The sequence below is a fragment of the Schistocerca nitens genome, chromosome 6 (genome assembly GCF_023898315.1).
Source record: "Schistocerca nitens isolate TAMUIC-IGC-003100 chromosome 6, iqSchNite1.1, whole genome shotgun sequence".
Lineage (NCBI taxonomy): Eukaryota > Metazoa > Arthropoda > Insecta > Orthoptera > Acrididae > Schistocerca > Schistocerca nitens.
The window spans coordinates 638,220,868-638,243,990 of NC_064619.1; the positions used below are offsets into that span (position 1 = coordinate 638,220,868).

The following is a 23,123-nucleotide window of genomic DNA, read 5'->3' on the forward strand; positions in this document are numbered from 1 at the left end:
ACAGTTTTAATATAAGTGAATCAATACAGTTCCTAAGCCGCTGCTGTGGAGCTCGTAGGACGGCTAGCCTTCAACTGGGCCGCTGTCAGGTGGCTCGGCGCTTATATTCTCTTCACCCAGAGGCCGCTGATGTCTCGGTGTCGTTCTAGGGGGAGGGGGGGTCAGCCTACTATTGGCTGATGTTTTCTCCAAAGCCCTCTCTGCTCTGCCGTTCCTGATCCTTCTGCCAGGGTTTGACGTTCACCCCGAAACAATAACATCCAACGACTTACTATTTTCGTGGCTGTAAATAACCTTGGTTTAAAAATTGTTACTAAGCTAGGAAAATACGTCACCTGTAACAATGCTGACTACTTACGTCCATTCATAAGCCTGTACGCAACTGATTATTAAAGGAAATCCTCTGTTTAGTTCCATATCGTAAGATTCAGATTCGGTCAATTTGCCTACCGCTCACATATCAACAGGAGAGCTTTTCACTGCGTACCTTCAACATCACTGGGATACTTAGCGATAGACTGAGAACCAACAGCGAGTGATCATCGACGGGATAAGAGATGAAGCTAGCTTACACTTAGCATACACTCCTGAAACAGCTACTAAATTAAAACTGTCCCCACACCTGATAGGACTCATTCTGAATATTCTTTCGGTGTGAATTTAATTTATTTCGTGCTTTTATGGCTACCTGGTTTAATTCACTCTAATTTTATAAGTTACTATACTGAGCAAGCAGTAAAAGAAATGAAAGAAAAATTTGAGTAGGAATTAAAATCCAAGGAAAAGAAATAAAATCTTTGAGGTTCGCCGATGACATTGTAATTCTGTCAGAGACAGAAAAGAACTTGGAAGAGCAGTTGAACGGAATGGACAGTCTCTTGAAATGAGGATATAAAGTGAACATCAACAAAAGCAAAACAAGGATAATGGAATGTAGTCGAATTATGTTGGGTGATGCTGAGGGAAATAGATTAGGAAATGAGACGATTAAAGTAGTTAAGGAGTTTTGCTATTTGGGGAGCCAAATAACTTATGATGGTCGAAGTAGAGAGGATATGAGATGTAGACTGGCAATGGCAAGGAAAGCGATTCTGAAGAAGAGAAATTTGTAAACAACGAGTATAGATTTAAGTGTCAGGAAGTCGTTTCTGAAAGTATTTGTGCAGAGTGTAGCCATGTATGGAAGTGAAACGTGGAAGATAGTTTAGACAACAAAACAATAAAAGCTTTCGGAATGTGGTGCTACAGAAGAATGCTGAAGATTAGATGCGTAGATCACATAACTAATGAAGAGGTACTGAACATAATTGCGGAAAAGAGAAATTTGTGGCACAACTTGACTAGAAAAAGGGATCGGTTGGTAGGGCATATTCTGGGGCCTCAAGGGATTGCCAATTTAGTATTGGAGGGCAGCGCGGAGGGTAAAAATCGTAGAGGGAGACCAAGAGATGAATACACTAAGTAGATTCAGAAGGAGGTATGTTGCAGTAAATACTGGGAGATGAAGAAGCTTGCACAGGATAGAGTAGCATGGAATGTTGCATCAAACCAGTCTCTGGACTGAAGACCACAACAACAACAACAATTTTATAATTTAAAATAACTGATGCTTCATATTACTATGACCACAAGTGGTTTTAAGTAAAGTAAGTTAAAACAGAAGGCGACAAGTTCTGTAGCAATGTTTTAATTAGTTGCGGTTTATTCGACTAACGATTTATCAAAATATGACTACAATTTGACACTGTTGATCCGTATTAATACGTTTTCTGAATACGTATTTTAGACACACATTAATTATTTTCTTAGTGACAAAAGTAAGAGGGAGCATGAATGTTCTTAAGGAACATTAAAATATAACTTTGATAAATGGAGTAGCTCCACTGTTTGAATGTCAATGCGCAGAACCACAACAGAGTTGTGAAGCATGTGAATGTTCGTGCCTTGAAGCAGATGAGCAGATATTGTTCGTGGTGGCTAATTCGTCATCCTGTTTCTTCACATACCGAATATTTCGGTTTAATAATGCTTGCCATGTTGCCAAATAGAGCCATTGTTCTCAAAGTTATTGTCCTGTAATTATTACCCCACCACACAAATTGCAAATTTATCCATCCATAACTATTAAATTCTTGAGACGACTTAAATTTGGGTTAAATGTTACCATCTCATTTTGTAAATGATTTGTTTTGGATCTCGTTGCACGTAAATTCACATTTCGCTAAACGCTCGAGAGCGTCATTGACACAGCTCCACTTTGTAACAAATAGCCTTGCTCAAAGTAAAAAAAACTTAAAAATATTTTCCGTCATTTTAACTTGTAACGGAAATGATATTGCAGCACTGTTGTAAACGTTTAATACAAAGTTCACTTTTGTTCCCAATATCAAATAGTACATGTCCTAGCGACGTGCCCTGCATGCTGGCTCAACCTCGAATCCGTTCCGCTGTTGTCGCTAAAAGCGCGCCAAGGTCGTCAGAACAAAAAAGGCAGTTTTTTTTTCAGCTTAGTCAGTTTACTATTAAAAACCGTAATTCAACTTAATAAACTTCATCAGAGATATGCATAGGCATTTTCTAGTGGTAAATACGTTATGTAAGGATTAACAACTATTATTTTTATACATATTCATAAAACTTTCAGATATTTAAAAGCTAAAATCGTAATACATCTTCTACAGCTTCATCTGTTACTCAGTGTCGATAATCACATAATCGCTATTTTAAAAGTACAATGCTTTCAAGAAAATACACTCCTGGAAATGGAAAAAAGAACACATTGACACCGGTGTGTCAGACCCACCATACTTGCTCCGGACACTGCGAGAGGGCTGTACAAGCAATGATCACACGCATGGCACAGCGGACACACCAGGAACCGCGGTGTTGGCCGTCGAATGGCGCTAGCTGCGCAGCATTTGTGCACCGCCGCCGTCAGTGTCAGCCAGTTTGCCGTGGCATACGGAGCTCCATCGCAGTCTTTAACACTGGTAGCATGCCGCGACAGCGTGGACGTGAACCGTATGTGCAGTTGACGGACTTTGAGCGAGGGCGTATAGTGGGCATGCGGGAGGCCGGGTGGACGTACCGCCGACTTGCTCAACACGTGGGGCGTGAGGTCTCCACAGTACATCGATGTTGTCGCCAGTGGTCGGCGGAAGGTGCACATGCCCGTCGACCTGGGACCGGACCACAGCGACGCACGGATGCACGCCAAGACCGTAGGATCCTACGCAGTGCCGTAGGGGACCGCATCGCCACTTCCCAGCAAATTAGGGACACTGTTGCTCCTGGGGTATCGGCGAGGACCATTCGCAACCGGTTCCATGAAGCTGGGCTACGGTCCCGCACACCGTTAGGCCGTCTTCCGCTCACGCCCCAACATCGTGCAGCCCGCCTCCAGTGGTGTCGCGACAGGCGTGAATGGAGGGACGAATGGAGACGTGTCGTCTTCAGCGATGAGAGTCGCTTCTGCCTTGGTGCCAATGATGGTCGTATGCGTGTTTGGCGCCGTGCAGGTGAGCGCCACAATCAGGACTGCATACGACTGAGGCACACAGGGCCAACACCCGGCATCATGGTGTGGGGAGCGATCTCCTACACTGGCCGTACACCACTGGTGATCGTCGAGTGGACACTGAATAGTGCACGGTACATCCAAACCGTCATCGAACCCATTGTTCTACCATTCCTAGACCGGCAAGGGAACTTGCTGTTCCAACAGGACAATGCACGTCCGCATGTATCCCGTGCCACCCAACGTGCTCTAGAAGGTGTAAGTCAACTACCCTGGCCAGCAAGATCTCCGGATCTGTCCCCCATTGAGCATGTTTGGGACTGGATGAAGCGTCGTCTCACGCGGTCTGCACGTCCAGCACGAACGCTGGTCCAACTGAGGCGCCAGATGGAAATGGCATGGCAAGCCGTTCCACAGGACTACATCCAGCATCTCTACGATCGTCTCCATGGGAGAATAGCAGCCTGCATTGCTGCGAAAGGTGGATATACACTGTACTAGTGCCGACATTGTGCATGCTCTGTTGCCTGTGTCTATGTGGTTGTGGTTCTGTCAGTGTGATCATGTGATGTATCTGACCCCAGGAATGTGTCAATAAAGTTTCCCCTTCCTGGGACAATGAATTCACGGTGTTCTTATTTCAATTTCCAGGAGTGTATTTTAATTTTGATTTTATAAATAGGTAATTTGTTTTTTTTTTACATCATATCACGTGGAAAAGAAGGACAAACAAGACTTAAGGACGATGAATATCAGATACTGAGACAAGTAACAGCATATCAGAAAAATCTGTCGACAGTCTGCATCAACGATGATATTCCGCAAGCCACGGTGGCGGAGGGTCGTCGCGTCCTGACATAAGTGGAAGCTGGTCAGTCTGCGTCCCCGAGAGATGCAGAGCAGAAGGCAGAAGGACAATTCACAATGAAGGCATTTGATTGTTTTCTTCTATCTGAGCCAACACTGGTAAAGGCATTTACTAGAAATGCAGGTGGTGAGACTCGGTAGGGAACTCGTTTAGGAGACTGCTGGACAAACAGGGTTTTGAAATAGTTGTGTATTCCAGGACTAACTAATACACTGGAGGCTAGTTGTAGGGTTAGAAGAAGCATGAATAACACTGTTACAACAGAAGCCAGTGGAGAAGTCCCAGGAGTGGATGCTAACCACAGTAGCAAACACTGGCAGCATCTTAAGGCTACAACTTAGTTGGAAAAAGAAACATACTGAATGTGACACTGTTCACTGAAGCACTCCAAGAGAGGCAGCAGACTTACACGGAGCTGGACCGAGGCTGGTGTCGTCGGACGTGGATTCGGCGCTCACAGCGTCTGACTGAGAACTCCACCAAAATGCGGAATCTAGGGGTTTTAAAAGGTCGCGCGAGGGCTCTGTTTTTCCCACTTAGAGCCACCCAGCCAATCCTGTAGCTCTCTTGCTGGTACCTGCCAATCATGGTTTAGTTAGGTCCCCTGTACAGCTCCTAAGGCAGGGATGTTAATGCAGTTGCACTAATTGCGTATTTGGTATCAACCTTGTTCAGCCGAAAGCTAAACGTAACTGTTCTGCCAAATACGAGTAAGGCTTGCACCATTATTGTGATACGACACTTAGCCCCGTCCCTCGGGCTCCCTGGAGTAGGGACTGCTAGGTCAACAGTTTCTGGCGTTTTCGCTCTCTTTCTAACCCTTGTGGGTCTACTGACGTTGCTGTTTTGGTATCAAGCTGGCTTTATACACTAGTACGTGCCTGTTGGTTACAAGGTTCTATGGTAAAAATAAAATAAATGTCGTGTGACTGGGTCCTCCCGTCGGGTAGACCGTTCGCCTGGTGCAAGTCTTTCAATTTGACGCCAGTTCGGTGACTTGCGCGTCGATGGGGATGAAATGATGATGATCAGGACAACACAACACCCAGCCCCTGAGCGGAGGAAATCTCCGACCCAGCCGGGAATCGAACCCGGGCCCTTAGGATTGATATTCTCTCGCGCTGAACACTCAGTTACCGGGGGCGGACAGTTCTACGGTGGCAACCTACTACAGCGTCTAGACGACATATGAAGTTACGTGTTAATTCCTTGAAGAGTGAGTAACGCCCTGGGACCGCGTCTGGGGGCGTCTGCATTTTCGCAAGGCTCTCCCCTTACTGTTTACTGCATGTAACCTTATCTCTCCTAGTTTCGGGCCGGCCAGTGTGGCCACGCGGTTAAAGGCGCTTCAGTCTGGAACCGCGCGACCGCTACGGTCGCAGGTTCGAATCCTGCCTCGGGCATGGATGTGTGTGATGTCCTTAGGTTAGTTAGGTTTAAGTAGTTCTAAGTTCTAGGGGACTCATGACCTCAGATGTTAAGTCCCATAGTGCTCAGAGCCATTTGAACCATTTTTTTCCTAGTTTCGTCTGCCCTCAGCATCGTCTCTGCTTCCACGCCTTGGAATGCCTGTCCTCCTTTCTCACAGCTTCAAGATAACACTACAGTAGCAAGGAATAATCACTATGTTACAGGGTACCCTGTATCACTACTTGTCATTTCCATTCTTTTTGCAGTCGCATATAGACTAAGGGAAGAACCACTATATGCCTCCATATGAGCCCTATTTTCACGAATGTTGTCTCCGTGGTCCTTACCCACAACGAATGTTGGCGGGAGTAGAGCCGTTCGGCAGTCAGTTTCAATCTGCGGTTGTCTAAATCTTCGCAGTAGTGTTTCTCGAGAAGAAAGTCGCCTTCCCTCTAGGGATCCCTATTTGAGTTCCCGAAGCGCCTCTGTAACATTTACGTGTTGTTCAAACCTACCGCTAACAAATACAGTAAGACCTATTGGAATTCCTTCCATAGCTTCCGTCAGTCCGATCTGGTACGGATCCCAAGCACTCGAGCTGTACTCAAGAATAGGTTACACCATCGTCTTACATGCGGTCTCCTTTACAGGTGAACCACTCTTTCCTAAAATTCTTTCAGTAAACCGAAGTCGACCATTCAGCTGCCCTACCACAGTACTCACATGCTTGTCGCATCTCTTATCGCTTTGCAGTGTTACGCCCAGATATTTAAATGACTTGACTGTGTCATTCAGGACATTACTAATACTGTATCCGAGGACTACAGGTCTGATGATCCTACTAATCCGCATCAACTTAAATTTTTCCACATGTACAGCTAGTTGCCATTTGTCACACCAACTGGAATTTTTTTTTGAGTCGTGTTGTATCTGCCTACAGTCATTCAACTTCGACACCTTATCGTACATCACAGCATCATCATCAAACAGCCACAGATTGCTGCCCACCGTGTCCGTCATATCATTTATTTACACAGAGAACAACAGCGCTCCTATCACACTTCCCTGGGGCACTCCCCACAATACCCTTGTCTCTGATGAACAATCACCGTGTCGACGACGATCTACTACGATAAGTTATGTAAGAAGTCTCTCATCCATTCACAGATCTGTGAACTTATTTTATATGTTCGCACCTTCGTTAACAGCATGCAGTGGGACGTGGTGTCAAATGGTTTCTTGAAATGTAGAAGATATGTGGATCCGTTGAGGTATTTGTAAGCGTATGTGTACCTTACTACACAGATTATTCGAAAGATCAGTGGCGACTCGTGAGTAGACATTTTGATGTTCAGAAATTTTTTGACTCACATAAACTTGGAAATGTGAAATAGCATCTTCTGCATAACAGTTACGATTCTCCAGGAATTTACACAACTGCAGCCTGTGAGTTAACGAGCATTTCGCTCTCTTTTAAGCATATGGCCGAAAGAGTCAGCCTTCAGGAATGGTGAAACTAACCCTGTCGTCGAGGACTGTATGCCACAAAGAGCACTGATTAGTCACGAGATAGGGAAACCGTCTATTGTGCTGAACGAGGCCTAAGCGCTGTAGTGTGCTAGTGAGGCATATGAAATCTACGCCATAGGGAAACCCAGTAAAACTAATCCTCTCGTCGAGGACTGTATGCCACAAAGAGCCCAGATTCGCCACGAGATGGGGAAACCGTCTAATGTGCTGAATGAGGCCTAAGCGCTGTAGTGTCCTAGTGAGACAGATGAGAACCTACGTCGTAGGGAAACCCCGTAGAAGGCTTTTGTGGCCAGGGATACGTAGCAGTGTTAAATATGGTGGACCTATGATCGGCCGCAAAGGAAACTATTTGATTCTGTAGCAATGGAGGGAATGAAGCCACAGTAATTTTAATCTGCGATCCTTCATAAATTTTCATGGTAAAAAATAAATAAATGTCGTGTGACTAGGGCCTCCCGTCGGGTACACCGTTCGCAGGGTGTAAGTCTTTCAACTTGACGCCACTTCATCGATGGGGATGAAATGATGATTAGGACAACACAACACCCAGTCCCTGAGGGGAGAAAATCTCCGAGCCAGCCGGGAATCGAAACAGTATTCACATTCCGTCGCGCTGACCACTCAGCATGGTGATCCCAATAGAACTTTAATATTTATCATATCTATAATAGTTTAGGAATTACTATTAAAGTGAAATTAACAAGTTTTGTAACAAAGACCTGAATGCTAACATATGAATGCTTTGGTCGATCTTAACGACCGACATTTCATATAGAAACATACAGTTAAAATTACAAATATTTGGCCACTACGGTCGCAGGTTCGAATCCTGCCTCGGGCATGGATGTGTGTGATGTCCTTAGGTTAGTTAGTTTTAAGTAGTTCTAAGTTCTAGGGGACTGATGACCTTAGAAGCTAAGTCCCATAGTGCTCAGAGCCATTTGATCCATTTTTTGACAAATATTGTAAACATCCACTCTGTAACCTTACTTGTTTAATAGATATAGTGAATTTAAATTATCAGTATTTTCAATTAAGCATTAGATCATCACTTCCTCCAAACAAAACACATTGAACAATGACAGCATGACACCTCATTGAATCATTAAGTAATTGAATATTTGTTGCATAGTCCATAATAGCTAATTTTGTTCTTTATTTATTTACCAGAAAGCACACTGGTGCAAGGATACTGGTCGTGACATTCAAAGTTAAGAAGAAAATTGTATTGGCTTTATGTAAAAGAATTTAACGTTTATTATGGATATTACAGATATTATTGTTACTTTATTTAGAACGTGAAAGTCGTCATACTTTGATTATTCCAATATGTTAACGTGTAATGTAATGTAGAATAAGCTGTAGCTAATCAGATGGACGGCTTGAGGAAAGGGAACTGCCCTAGTCAGTTGAGCGAAGATGTTCGGCGTGTCGGCGTGCGGGAAACGCGGTGGGAGACGGGCAGAGGACAATGCTGGTCGAGACACGAAAGGGGACAGTTCGGATGGAGACACGAAAACGGACAATTGTGTTCTAGACACCAAAGAGTTCGGTTTGGCTGTAAACACGAAAGCTATAATTCGGATGCAGACGCGAAAGCGGACGGGCGGTCCTTAGGCAGCTAGGAAGTGAAGCGACTTAGAAAATTTCGCGTTGTATGGTATCAAATGGCTCTGAGCACTATGGGACTCAACTGCTGTGGTCATAAGTCCCCTAGAACTTAGAACTACTTAAACCTAACTAACCTAAGGACAGCACACAACACCCAGCCATCACGAGGCAGAGAAAATCCCTGACCCCGCCGGGAATCGAACCCGGGAACCCGGGCGTGGGAAGCGAGAACGCTACTGCACGACCACGAGATGCGGGCTGTATGGTATCGCGGGAGTTAGTCTCTGGGCGGTCAGCAGCCACGCACCTGGTGTGTAACGTTTCGCCTAGTTAACGAAATGGACTTGTAATTCGCGATGAGATTGTGAATTATCTAACAGTGTCAAATGAATGTGCGCTCGAGTGTAACAGTAACTCTAAATACGATCACTTTCACTACTAGTTTGCTTCCTGAATAAAAATTATTCTTACCAAATAGCAACTGTGTGGCCTATATTATTTATGGGTCGTTAATTTAGCTCCCGAATATTATTATTACTGTTATTATATGTAATACTAACTCTGTATTTCGCAAACTTGCCATCAGCCAGACAATTTACCCAAAGGGTCACAAGTGTCTAATTTAGGGCGTGTGATGCGACACGTGGGGTTCAGCCCGTAGACGATTATGAGCCAAGACATTTCGACGAAGAGGAACCGCTTGTGAGCCCGAATATCTTTTTGATGTTAGCTCGCAAGCCGCTCCCACAATAATCATAATTATAATAGTAATAATGACGCAATAACGGCATCTGACTACAGTTTCCTCCACAGTGAGTGAATTAGTGTATCTTGAGAGTGTGCTATCAACTAACGGGATTCATGCCGATTGCGAAGCGAACAAAAATGAACGTCTACGCTAGTGTGCTACCAACTAGTAGTTTAGCAGTAAGGCCTAGCTGTACACGCCACAAACTGTGCAAGTTGCTTATCAAATCCGTATTTATATGACCCACAAGGTAATTACTTAATACCAGCTGCGCATGCGCGAAAACTATTTAAAATGTGTACAACAAAAGACATGCTTGCGACCCAGATGCCGAATATCGCAGAGTCTAGAGGAGCAGCAGTGTATCATATCACGGTACATTTAAGTACCGCGTGTTTCAGATTGCCGCATCTACACTCCTGGAAATGGAAAAAAGAACACATTGACACCGGTGTGTCAGACCCACCATACTTGCTCCGGACACTGCGAGAGGGCTGTACAAGCAATGATCACACGCACGGCACAGCGGACACACCAGGAACCGCGGTGTTGGCCGTCGAATGGCGCTAGCTGCGCAGCATTTGTGCACCGCCGCCGTCAGTGTCAGCCAGTTTGCCGTGGCATACGGAGCTCCATCGCAGTCTTTAACACTGGTAGCATGCCGCGACAGCGTGGACGTGAACCGTATGTGCAGTTGACGGACTTTGAGCGAGGGCGTATAGTGGGCATGCGGGAGGCCGGGTGGACGTACCGCCGAATTGCTCAACGCGTGGGGCGTGAGGTCTCCACAGTACATCGATGTTGTCGCCAGTGGTCGGCGGAAGGTGCACGTGCCCGTCGACCTGGGACCGGACCGCAGCGACGCACGGATGCACGCCAAGACTGTAGGATCCTACGCAGTGCCGTAGGGGACCGCACCGCCACTTCCCAGCAAATTAGGGACACTGTTGCTCCTGGGGTATCGGCGAGGACCATTCGCAACCGTCTCCATGAAGCTGGGCTACGGTCCCGCACACCGTTAGGCCGTCTTCCGCTCACGCCCCAACATCGTGCAGCCCGCCTCCAGTGGTGTCGCGACAGGCGTGAATGGAGGGACGAATGGAGACGTGTCGTCTTCAGCGATGAGAGTCGCTTCTGCCTTGGTGCCAATGATGGTCGTATGCGTGTTTGGCGCCGTGCAGGTGAGCGCCACAATCAGGACTGCATACGACCGAGGCACACAGGGCCAACACCCGGCATCATGGTGTGGGGAGCGATCTCCTACACTGGCCGTACACCATTGGTGATCGTCGAGGGGACACTGAATAGTGCACGGTACATCCAAACCGTCATCGAACCCATCGTTCTACCATTCCTAGACCGGCAAGGGAACTTGCTGTTCCAACAGGACAATGCACGTCCGCATGTATCCCGTGCCACCCAACGTGCTCTAGAAGGTGTAAGTCAACTACCCTGGCAAGCAAGATCTCCGGATCTGTCCCCCATTGAACATGTTTGGGACTGGATGAAGCGTCGTCTCACGCGGTCTGCACGTCCAGCACGAACGCTGGTCCAACTGAGGCGCCAGGTGGAAATGGCATGGCAAGCCGTTCCACAGGACTACATCCAGCATCTCTACGATCGTCTCCATGGGAGAATAGCAGCCTGCATTGCTGCGAAAGGTGGATATACACTGTACTAGTGCCGACATTGTGCATGCTCTGTTGCCTGTGTCTATGTGCCTGTGGTTCTGTCAGTGTGATCATGTGATGTATCTGACCCCAGGAATGTGTCAATAAAGTTTCCCCTTCCTGGGACAATGAATTCACGGTGTTCTTATTTCAATTTCCAGGAGTGTATGTTACGTTTGACAGCAGTCAGAGAAAAATGAGGAATAAAATCTCAAAGTGTCAAAATTGAGGGTGTTCACGTACCCTTGTGCTGTCACACAGCAGCCGTCTCAGCGGAGGATCTTGCTCTTCCACTAACAGCAGTTTATCATAGGTCGCTGGACAATGAGAAGTATCAAGCGTAGATCATTTTCGTTAGCAACAAAGTTGGACTTATACGTAAACATAACTAGAGACATATATCGATGACGTCAATCGGTTGTTGATGAATGAAAAACAGTTATTCTTCACGAAGTATGACCTTTGTGGAAAATCTCGTCTATAAATACCAGCATGAGAGCCAGAAGCTCCCGAGGCACAATGAGCCAGCACAACCGCTGGCTCACCATACATTCAAACAGCTTGCACAGAATGTTGGTGAAGCTGATGGGACAATAGTTGTCAACATCTAGTAGGTTCTACCCAGGCTTTAGCATTGAACTGAATACACTTTCCCGCCATTGAAATAGGAATTCGCCATCGCTCCAAATGAGATATAAGACAGCCAGAAGCGCTATTGGGAATCCGCTGACAGATTTGCAAATGGATGCGATCTGGGCCAGGGAATGTGTGAAGACAGTAGGATAGGGCACTGAGAAATTCCCACTCACTGAAGGGAGCATTATAAGACTCAGGGTGGCGTGGAACAAAACAGAAGTGCTGTCACTCCACCCTCTGAGGAGACGAAAGGTTGGGTTGTAATTCTCTGAAGCAGAGATGTGAGCATAATGCTTAGCAAGATGCTCTGCAATTACGTCTGAATAGACAGATATAGCTCCATTTTTGGAAATTCCAGGTACACCTGCTGAGTTCTAATAGCCGTAAAGTCAGCGAAGCTTGGTCCAAACTTGAAAGGAGGAGGTTCGTGTTCCAGCGGTGGAGACATTGCGGTTCCAACACTCCTGCTTACTTTGTTTGATGAGGAGGAGAACCTGTGCTCGGAGCCGTTTGAAAGCAATAAGGTTCTCAAGACATGTTGGACGGTTCGCCTACTGTGTCTAAGGGCTGCAGCGATTTCCGGCGACTACGAAGGCACTGACTTCCGCCAGAGGCAACCGGAGGAACGAGGGATTGCTGATTCAGCTGCGGCAACAATGATTTAATGACGACATGGTTTACTTCAGTGATGGTTGCATGCAACGGATACTCAATGTCGGTAGCAGATGTGAAAGTGCTCCTTCCGGTCAGCCTTGTGGCGAAACCATTTGGACAAGTGTCGAGATGAGGGACGCTGCGGTAGTCACAGGAAGAGTGGAAAATGGTCACTATTACACAAGATGTCATGTGCTCTCCAGTGGATAGCTGGAATAATGCCAGGATTGCTAACCAAGAGATCAGTGACAGAATATGTGCAATGTGCCACACCGAACTCCATAATTTTGAGCTCCTTTTATAGCATCAGGCAGTCTGGGGAGCATTGGGAGTGATGCTGTCGATAGTTCACACAGGTGGGAGGAGGTGCGCATGGAATATTCAGATGCAGCAAACGTCTGCAGTTTCTACATGTGTCACTGGAAGGGCACTAGGACGACATGTGCCCGAATTTCCAGCACTTAAAGCTCTGCATAGGGGGGAAGGACTTAGGGTTTGACGTCACATCGGTTGGTTGGTTGTTTCGGGGAAGGAGACCAGACAGCGAGGTCATCGGTCTCATCGGTTTAGGGAAGGACGGGGAAGGAAGTCGGCCGTGCCCTTTGAAAGGAACCATCCCGGCATTGACCTGGAGCGATTTAGGGAAATCACGGAAAACCTAAAACATAATGGCCGGACGCGGGATTGAACCGTCGTCCTCCCGAATGCGAGTCCAGTGTCTAACCACTGCGCCACCTCGCTCGGTCACATCGGTAAACCATCACCTTGACCTTTAACGAATCACCCTCAATGGCCAAGATGAAGGCACCAGTGGCAACCATATTGTCTCTGGGTTCCCTGTAAACGCACCAGACGAAATGAGCATCCCGCCGTTCTAAATTGGCACGTAGCTCGTCATGAGAGTGTAACAGGAGGTCTCAGGAAAAACAATTTCCTGGAACATATTGACGCTTTTGTGGAAAATGACGAAAACAGGAATATCACCCAGTTTGTTACAGGCGAGTAACGCCCTGGACTGGGCTGGGGGATGCAGGTGATCAGACAGGATGCTTACGTAAGTGTCATTTGTCAGTGTAGTATCTAGGTGTATCAGGTGTCCCATATCACTCCAACTGCACATGGCCCACACCATTACGGAAACTCCACCAGCTTTAATAGTCCACTGCTGAAATGTAGGGTCCATGGATCTATGAGGTTGTCTCCATACCAGTAAACGTCCATCCGCTCGACACAGTTTCAAACGAGACTCGTCCGACCAGGCAACAGGTTTACAATCATCAACAGTCCAATGCCACTGCTGATGGGTCCAATGAAGGCGTAAAGCTTTGTGTCGTGCAGTCATCAAGAGTACACGAGTGGGCCGTCTGCTCCGAAAGCCCATATCAGTGAGGTTTCGTTGAATGGTTCGCACCGTGACACTTGCTGATGGCCCAGCATTGAAATGTGCAGCAATTTTCCGAATGGTTGAACTTCTGTTGCGTCATCATTGGTCCCGTTCTTGCAAGATCCTTTTCCGGCCGCAGTGATGCCGGAGATCTGTGTTTTACCGAAGTCTTGACATTCATGCTACACTCGTGAAGTGGTCGTAAGGGAAAATCCCCACTTCCTCGCTGCCCGGGAGATGCTGTGCCCCCCGACTATAATACCACATTCAAACTCATTTAAATCTTGATTAGCAGTAGTAACCGATGTAACAACCGGATAAAGATATCGATTTGAAGTAAGGGTACCTGTACCAGAAAAGAACGAGGTATCAGAACTGTTTTCGCTTATAACTTTCGACTCGCTAGTTTTCGGAACTACGCTGTATATACGTGCGTTTACAGACGCCGGCGCCTGTAACTTCGAAGCTACCTATGTTTTTGGATGACTTTTCCGGAACTGGGCCCAATTCAGAATATTATGTACTCACTCCGCTCTAGAAGTCCTAGAATATTGCAAGGGAGCATCAGAACAACCTGAATTTAACAGACAGTATTCACATATGCCGCTGAATGTACCTACTTGAGAATATTATTTACAACACGTAGTTCATGAAATGCGACCTCAAAAAAACACTGAGATCTGTGAGAAAATGCCGTATACTGCACGATGTTTAACACATTTATTCTTCATTCCTAACACACTCCTACAGTCGCCGACCGCGGTCGTCTCGCGGTTCTAGGCGCTCAGTCCGGAACCGTGCGACTGCTACGGTCGCAGGTTCGAATCCTGCCTCGCGCATGGATATGTGTGATGTCCTTAGGTTAGTTATGTTTAAGTAGTTCTGAGTTCTAGGGGACTGATGACCTAAGATATTAAGTCCCATGGTGCTCGGAACCATTTGAACCATTTTCCTACAGTCGTGTACACTTGAAGAAATCCCTGAGACCTGATAGGGGTTTTGACAGCTTCCAGCTGCGAAGCACAAACGGCTGCATGCGGAAACAAAACGCTTCCATAGAGCTATGAGGAGGCGTTGCCATAGAGTCGTTTAGAAAATCGCGTTGTAGATAAGCGAAGCAGTTGCGCCCGGCGTACAGAAACTATTTCATAATATAAAAGAATATAAAAATTATTTCACGAGCACTGGAAACGAAATTTTTTCGATATTACGCTGCAAGCACAGTTCGCTTACCCTTTCCGTATCTAATAGAAAACTGGAGAAATGAGTATCCGGGAAATGTCGGATTTGTCAGCGAATTCTAGTATAAGCAAGAGGTACCCCTCATTCTGCTGCATTGCAAATTCATAAACACGTAAAAATCACACCAGTATACATAGGATGAAAATACAATACTTAAGTTCAGTGGTGCTTGTATAACATATATGAACATATAAATAAAAGAACATTCATTTGGAGATGCAGCTAAAACTATTCTCAAGGGTACTGAAGTAAAATAATACTTTCATATTTCATCATGTAGTAAGCCATCAATTTCATGATAGTTTGTGGCTTATCAGAATTCTGTTCCATCTAGTTCAGTTTTAAATGGATACTTTCAAATCATTGCAATGTATTCGATTACAGCATAAATTTTGTAACAAAAATTCCATGCGATATCGCTGTGTCGGTGCTGTTAAGAAGGACAATGCAATGTTCTTTCGAACTTGCTTGCAAGTCCGAAGTAAGACTTCATCATTCTTGTTAACGAAAAAGGCACTACAGTATCGTATTTATTAGCCTGTACGGGAGTTACATAATGTATCAGTACAGATTGTGACACAAGAACTATGACATGTGGAACTTGCATCTACCCATGGGTCGTGCGCGGATAGCCAAAGCGGTCATGCAAAGCGAGAATACCGTGACCGAGACCCGGTCTAGTACAGATTTTCATTATCGTCATTGCTTTATACAGCTGACGATTGTTTGTATTTTATGGTTTGAATAATGTACTAAATTCTGATCAGCTATAAACAATCAGGAAACTATTACTTTTTACAAGTTTAAATGTAAATATATTTCTTATACTTCCATACAACTGAGAATACTTTGAACTGTACCTCTAAAGCTGGCCGGTGTAGCCGAGCGGTTCTAGGCGCTTCAGTCTGGAACCGTGCGACTGCTACGGTCGAAGGTTCGAATCCTGCCTCGGGCATGGATGTGTATGATGTCCTTAGGTTAGTTAGGTTTAAGTATTTCTAAGTTCCAGGGGTCTGATGACCTCAGATGTTACGTCCCATAGTGCTCAGAGCCATTTGAACCATTTTGTACCTCTAAATGTTTTCTCTTGAATTACTTTCTATGGTTATCTGTGTGTTATGCGTGGATCAACGACCTCTAGGATAGCGTTTTCATCCTTTATTCACCGTTGAGCCCAAACATTACGATCGTCAGTTTAATAGCGGGTTGTTCCACATTTCAAACGCAGTACAACACAGATTAGACTTGGCATGGATTCCACAAGTCTTCTGACAGGATTCAAGAAGTATGTGGCACCAAATGTATACGCAAAGGTCACGTAATTTTAGCACTGTGTGTCCCAGTGGGTACAGATTAGGTACATGTACTGGCCAAGTCGGCTACAAGAGGTCACTATAATGCTCCTCAAAATACTGTAGCATTATTCTGATAACGCAACATGGAAGATGCCTTCGCCGAAAGGGAGACTTCAAGCATGAAGCAATCTAGGTGGTACACAATAATGTTCACCTAGATCGCTGCTGTCACGATGCCTTCGATTACCACCAAGGATCTCACGGAAGCACATCTTTTTGTATCCCATAGCTTATTACTGTACTGCCAGGTCTGCATCTCTGACGCGGTGGATGTTTCGTGGAGCCCTTAGGCTGGTTAGCGGCGTGTAAGGACCAAACCATCGAGCTGGTGTAACAGGAAATGCGATTCATTCGATAGGCGACATGTTTCTATCGACCCATGGTGAAAACTCTATAACTGACGTTATCGTTGGGTCAACACAGGAACACATAGCGATCTTGTGATGTGCAGTCCCATGTTCAACAATGGCCTTTGTACTACGAATCACTTGTTCCTGCACCAGCGTTGCACCCTGTTGTCGAGTCTGCCACGGATCGCTGCCTGTCTTGGATTACTCAGTGAAGAACCCTCCGACCTCTATATTTTGTGAACATATGTGGTCTTCTAATACCATACGACCTACTTGTTATTCCACCATACTTCAACTACTTCCCACAGGTGTTTACAACAGTAGTGCACGAACTTGCGACCAGTTTAGCCGTTTCAGAGATTCTCTTTTCCACCAGTAGCGCCACAAGACTGCGTCCCTTGTCGAAACCGCTTGTACCAGTGCACTTCCGCGTTTGGGACCAGTATCTTTGCTCTAATTACTGCCCATTGGTCTCTCTCTGGCTTACATTCTTCCGTTACTCCGTCACGTGCTCGGAACACCACCAGGAGGTTCAAGTGGCTCTGAGCACTATGGGGCTTAACATCTGAAGTCATCAGTCAATTAGAAATACTTAAACCTAACTAACCTAAGGACATCACACACATCCATGCCCGAGGCAGCATTCGAACCTGCGACCGTAGTAGCAGCGTGGTTCCATACCGACGCGCCTAGAACCCCTCGGCCACAGTGGCCGGCACCACCAGGAGGCGTTCAACCTCGAAATGGATCGTGGTAATAATATTTGCCTTATCAGTGTATACTAGTTAGACCTCGCACTGTAGCTTCGACTCATGTTAATTTTAGGTGCGTGTGATTTGTTGCAGTGCATCACAATGACTGGTACATCGTGTTTAGAACTTAATTTCTGTTTTGTTTTTAACGTCTTAATTTAATAGACAGTAGTAGTGTGTTGTTTTACTTCTGTTGTAGGTTCTGAAGATGGCTCTTGTATAGCCGAAACCACGAATTCTGTTAACATAAAAAAAATTGCGATCGAGATAGTTGTATTACAAATTTATATTTGTAATTTATTTACTAAAGTGATACACCTCATTCGCCATGTGCAATTTCTTGATTTATGTAGCTAATTAAAGTAATATTTTTGAGTAACGCTTCACTTTTACTAACTCTAAATATTACAAATTACATGTTTTCCTAAGTATCTGTACTGGAAAAATGCAGAAGAGAAAAAAAATTTTTTTTGTTGGCTGGAGGGAGAGTGAGTGAAGCTTTGGTCGTTCTGTCAAGGTCGCAGGATGACATCGGTACGGCACTGGAAGTAGCACAAGTAATTCGTAAGGTGGCTTGCGAAATTCAGAGGTGGGCCTGCAGCAAACGTGTACAAGAGTACAGTCTAGCCTAATCCTCGTTGATGTTTGCAGGCGTCGCAATGAGGTCTGCTGTGGCGCAGCCGGTGGCGGCCGCGGAAGCCGCAGTCGACGGCGCCGCCGCCGAGTAAGCGCTGTGGGGCGGGCAGCCGACACGACAGGGGCTGGGGATCGCCAGCCCCGACCAGCGCGGTCGTCCAGTAACGCGCTTCACGTCACGGCTACCCTGTTTACAAAAGAAAATCCCTAGGCAATAGCGATACACAAATGCACTTACAAAAAACATTCCACGCCGACTTCACTCTCTGTACAGTAATAAAGACTGCTTCATATACCTGTTGGCAGCTGTCTTTAGAATTTACCCCGCATCACAGGTGAATAAAAACTATATCTTGGAATTCTGCATCTTGAGCGCTGTTACCACCAATTCACACAGTGGCGTGACAGAGACACTACACTATTTCGAGTAGCCTCCATGTTAATGTACGAAGCTATGCACTCAGAGGGGGCGTGGCGGAGGAGCATCGTTTCGTTGTCTGCGTCACGTCCTTTTATAGCCACGCGTGCACATTGAAGTGGCGCGTGGCGGCGACGTTCACATGGATCGCTGCTCTTTTCATTAATTTAAAACGTCAATGTGCGAACTGATTTTGTGTCTGACGTAGAGTTTTGTGACATGAAAGTCTCATCAGTTATAGAATCACTATCAGAGTCACGATATTCAGAACAAACCAACGCAGAACGCCGCTGGTCAGTAGAACGACACAGTTTAGCCAATACATCTCATTGTTAATATTGTTGTACAAGATTATGCATAACTGAATCGTTCATCGGAACAACGTTGTTATTAAGAGGAAACAAAATATACGTGAGTACAACAAAAACAGTTTTATACTGATCTATTTGGGCTTCTTTTATGTAGACAGTGAATGTGGCGTAAGACGCTATTTTCCATATTTTTGTAACAATTATTACACAGTTACTATTGTTTTCTTTGAAAAAATAGCCACATTTTGTGCTTTTCCCGGAAAAACACCCCGGTATCTGTGCAGTTACGACGCTATGCTGGTGAGACATGCTAGACTTCTGAGTCACTTACTCTAGAAACAAAAGCTTTATTTCGAGGAAGCAACACAGGTCAAAAGACATAATGTTTATTGCAAACAGGACTCTTCACAAGCAGCACAGAAGATACGAAAAAATTTGTAAAAATGTTGCAACTACACTGAAATTCCTAGTGGCATTACATTTTTCTTCTCTTTAGTCCACGGTTTTAGACAAACAGAAGTGCAAAACGACTATTCTTTTGCTAGTTGATCAAAGAAATTCTGGTTTTCAGCTGGAATACATACTGACGAATGACAAGTAAGTCTTTCTTCTTCGGACTATACACTATCATAAGTTCTTCGTACAAAATAGGAAACCTGAATTGTTATACAGAATGTTTCAGTAAGAGCATGCAAAAGTGTAACAGGACATAGAGAATGCTCCACTGTACAAATTGAGGTACCAGGAGTTGGAGAAGCCAGATTTAGATCAAATGGTTCAAATGGCTCTGAGCACTATGGGACTTAACTACTGAGGTCATCAGTCCCCTAGAACTTAGAACTACTTAAACCTAAATAACCTAAGGACATCACACACATCCATGCCCGAGGCAGGATTCGAACCTGCGACCGTAGCGGTCACGCGGTTCCAAACTGACGCGCTTAGAACCGCACGGCCACACCGGCCGGCCCAGCTTTAGAAATATGCAAGTAAACTTGTCTACCCCTTTTGTCTAACATTACTGCCTGTGGTGTGATTCGAAACACACCAGGGATATTCGACAGGGTGCGTCAGAATCTTGTTCGCCGATGTCATCCTTGCGTTGAGGTGCATAGCCATGAGTTTCAGCACATTTTGTAAGATATAGTACAACTGGTACGTTCATTGTGTCAAAGATGGTATTTGCAATTAACCAATGTAAGTAAAATAGTACACAGTAATGTGATTTTATTCCTGCTATCTCCTTAAGATGGCTTGTGCGACTCCAGGTTCCCCTATCTAAAATTGTTGAGTGGGGCATCCTCTATGTCCCGTTAAATCTTTGCACGGTCCTACAGAAACAACCTGAATAGCGGAGATTTCTTTTCTGAATATCTCTCACCTTTGTTGCAATACTTTAACAAACCTACTCTTGCAGGATGTTGCACTTTTTCAGCCCGTTAGAGTTTCAAGGTCATCGCATGGCCGGCCGGTGTGGCTGAGCGGTTCTAGGCGCTACAGTCTGGAACCGCGAGATCGCTACGGTCACAGGTTCGAATCCTGAATCGGGCATGGATGTGTGTGATGCCCTTAGGTTAGTTAGGTTTAAGTAGTTCTAAGTTCTAGGGGACTGATGACCTCAGATGTTAAGTCCCATAGTGGCAGAGCCATTTGAACCATTTTTTGTCATCGCCTGAAACTTGTAGTCACACACCTTCAATTATTCTGAATGAGCCTCAGTGCAGCACTTGGTTTACACCACTAAGGCCGCTGACATCCTCTGGGTCCTTTGTCCTTGGCGTCAACAATAACTGGAAGCCGGGCGTCTGCATGGCATACGCGAAAGGCTCATTTTGTTCCTCTCCCCAGAGTGAAAATTTGGTAGGAAATTGTTTCGTCTACAACAGTTGATTATTTATGGACGATCAGATTTGGAAATAGAGTCCTAATATTTTGAACATCTTTCACGAAATCTGCGATATTTATTCTTACTTTCGATTCAAAATCATATAAAAATTAGGAATTATGACTAAAAGATGTTTGTTTCGAGTTTGTGTTACACTGCTACATTAGAATTCTTGGACATCTAACGTAGCAGCTACATCTTTCTGGCTACGCAAATCGTTATGAGCTGCAGCTACAACAATGTTTCTCTCACGTTCACGTGGACATCACACAGGAAGAGGACACTTTTCCCTCCATATCTAAGAGCATCCGCTATTCGTGAGTGGATTGCGTTTATTGTCCATCCACTCAAATTTTAATATTTCGTTTCCTTACCTGGCTCAAGAGATTTTGAATTCCACTTGTTCTCCGCAACAAAGAATTGTGTGATTCGACAATGGTAGCTCGACCATCACGCGTCTCTCTGACGCCGCCATGGCTGTTAAAGTGTAGTTGTGTGAGTGTGGTCACCAGATACCCTTGTAAATCGTGTCTTACCAACTACTACAGTGGAGCTTGGTTTCCAAGAAATGTGGGTTTAATGGGAAAGACACTATTCCAGATTCTGCAACCACATAAGCCTATTACACCAGATGGTCCGGATTTCAGGAGAGGAACAATAAGAACTTCTTTAAAAGTATCTCAAAAAACTGGAAAATTACTATCATTTCAAAATCCGAGTGTGATCCAGACTGTCTGACTGAACGGAAAATTCATTCTGTTTTATTCCATTTAGGCTTTATTGATAAATTGTCTTGTGGCGTTAAATAACCCCAAGAGGTTGAATACGATAGATCAGTCAGGGTATTAGCCAAGCAGTTCAGTACCCATAATTCCTAACATCTACTGCCGTCAACAACTGACCTCCCACTTGAACAAAGTTGACATTGTTTACTCAGACATACAACAGACTGCTGATAAAAATTATGAATAAATTAAGCAAGCTGACAAACTCCATGAAGGGCAGGAGTAATTGTAACTAGCCACATAAGTAGCCCCTCTGAAAGGGAGGTGATATCTGTCAGTAGCCACTCATTATTATCAGTGCACTACTAACGTAGAGTACTGACCTTAACCAACCACACATAACTGTCTACTACAGTTCCACTAGATAGCGAGAGGATCGTCGTGCAGTACATTAGCTGCGGCTTAACAACGTGAGCTGATATTTTATACACAGGCGGAGTTGTGGAGTATTTTTTCTATAGTGGTAAACGACTATTTTCGTTAATGAATTGTTTGTATTAATATGCTAACCTTCCATAAATCTAGTAGCAATACTACATTTTAATTCAAATAGGGCTTTTTATTCGTTACAGCATGTGTATTCAAAAAATAAAACAGAGGAAGAATCAGGCCATATATTACATGATGAAATTACTGCTAATGTTATCAGAGACAACAGCAATGACACTAACTTTGCTCTTACCACCAATAGAACAGATTCTAGTCCTGTTTCCAATCGTGTGTCAACCAGTAGTAATTCTGAGGATAACTGTTGAAATTAGAAGAGTAGAGAAAACAATGAGGTGAGAGGCGCTTTTCCATCTACAGTTACGATAAAGTGGAGCCAAGAAGGAATTGTTGATCAGTTTTCGTTAGTTACTGGACAAATTGGTGTAGTTGCAGTAATAAAAAAATTAACTGAATCTAAGACAAATTTACCTATTTCTGGTTTTTTGATGAGACACGAATTGCTTCAAAGTAATTTGAATGCCACACTGAGAGGAATATCTTTTTTTCCTTTCCAACCAACATGAAATAAAAGCATGCCTTGGGGTAAATCCATTAGCCTCAATCATTAAAAAAATACTTTAAAAGAGATCTGTACAGAAGTTTGTTGGTTCCAAAGACAACCTCAGTGGCTCCTCCAACATATTCTGTGCGCAAAAATTGTTTATCAGTTCACATCAAGGCATGGACACAAGTGAATACAAATTTGTTAGCTGTAAACGTACTTAACAGCAGCCCTTTTACTCAACTTGAAAGAAGCCTGTCTTTCATCTTAAATATCGCTATAGAGTTGTAAGACGCTAGCAAAGTGCAAGGCTTCGATATACTGTTCTCGTCTGCTATGGAAGTCACAACTCTGGCTGCGTAACAGA

The 23,123-nt window shown here is 44.8% G+C and overlaps 1 protein-coding gene across 1 annotated transcript in view; it reads left to right on the top strand.

The window, feature by feature from the left end:
• The window catches only part of LOC126263549 (shematrin-like protein 2), an 80,944-nt gene extending 62,486 nt beyond the window's left edge, over window positions 1-18,458 (top strand). The window contains exon 3 of the mRNA XM_049960642.1: window positions 18,382-18,458. Within this exon, the coding sequence (XP_049816599.1) occupies window positions 18,382-18,458 (77 nt within the window). The remainder of the gene's footprint in view (window positions 1-18,381) is intronic.
• Window positions 18,459-23,123: the final 4,665 nt, after the last annotated feature.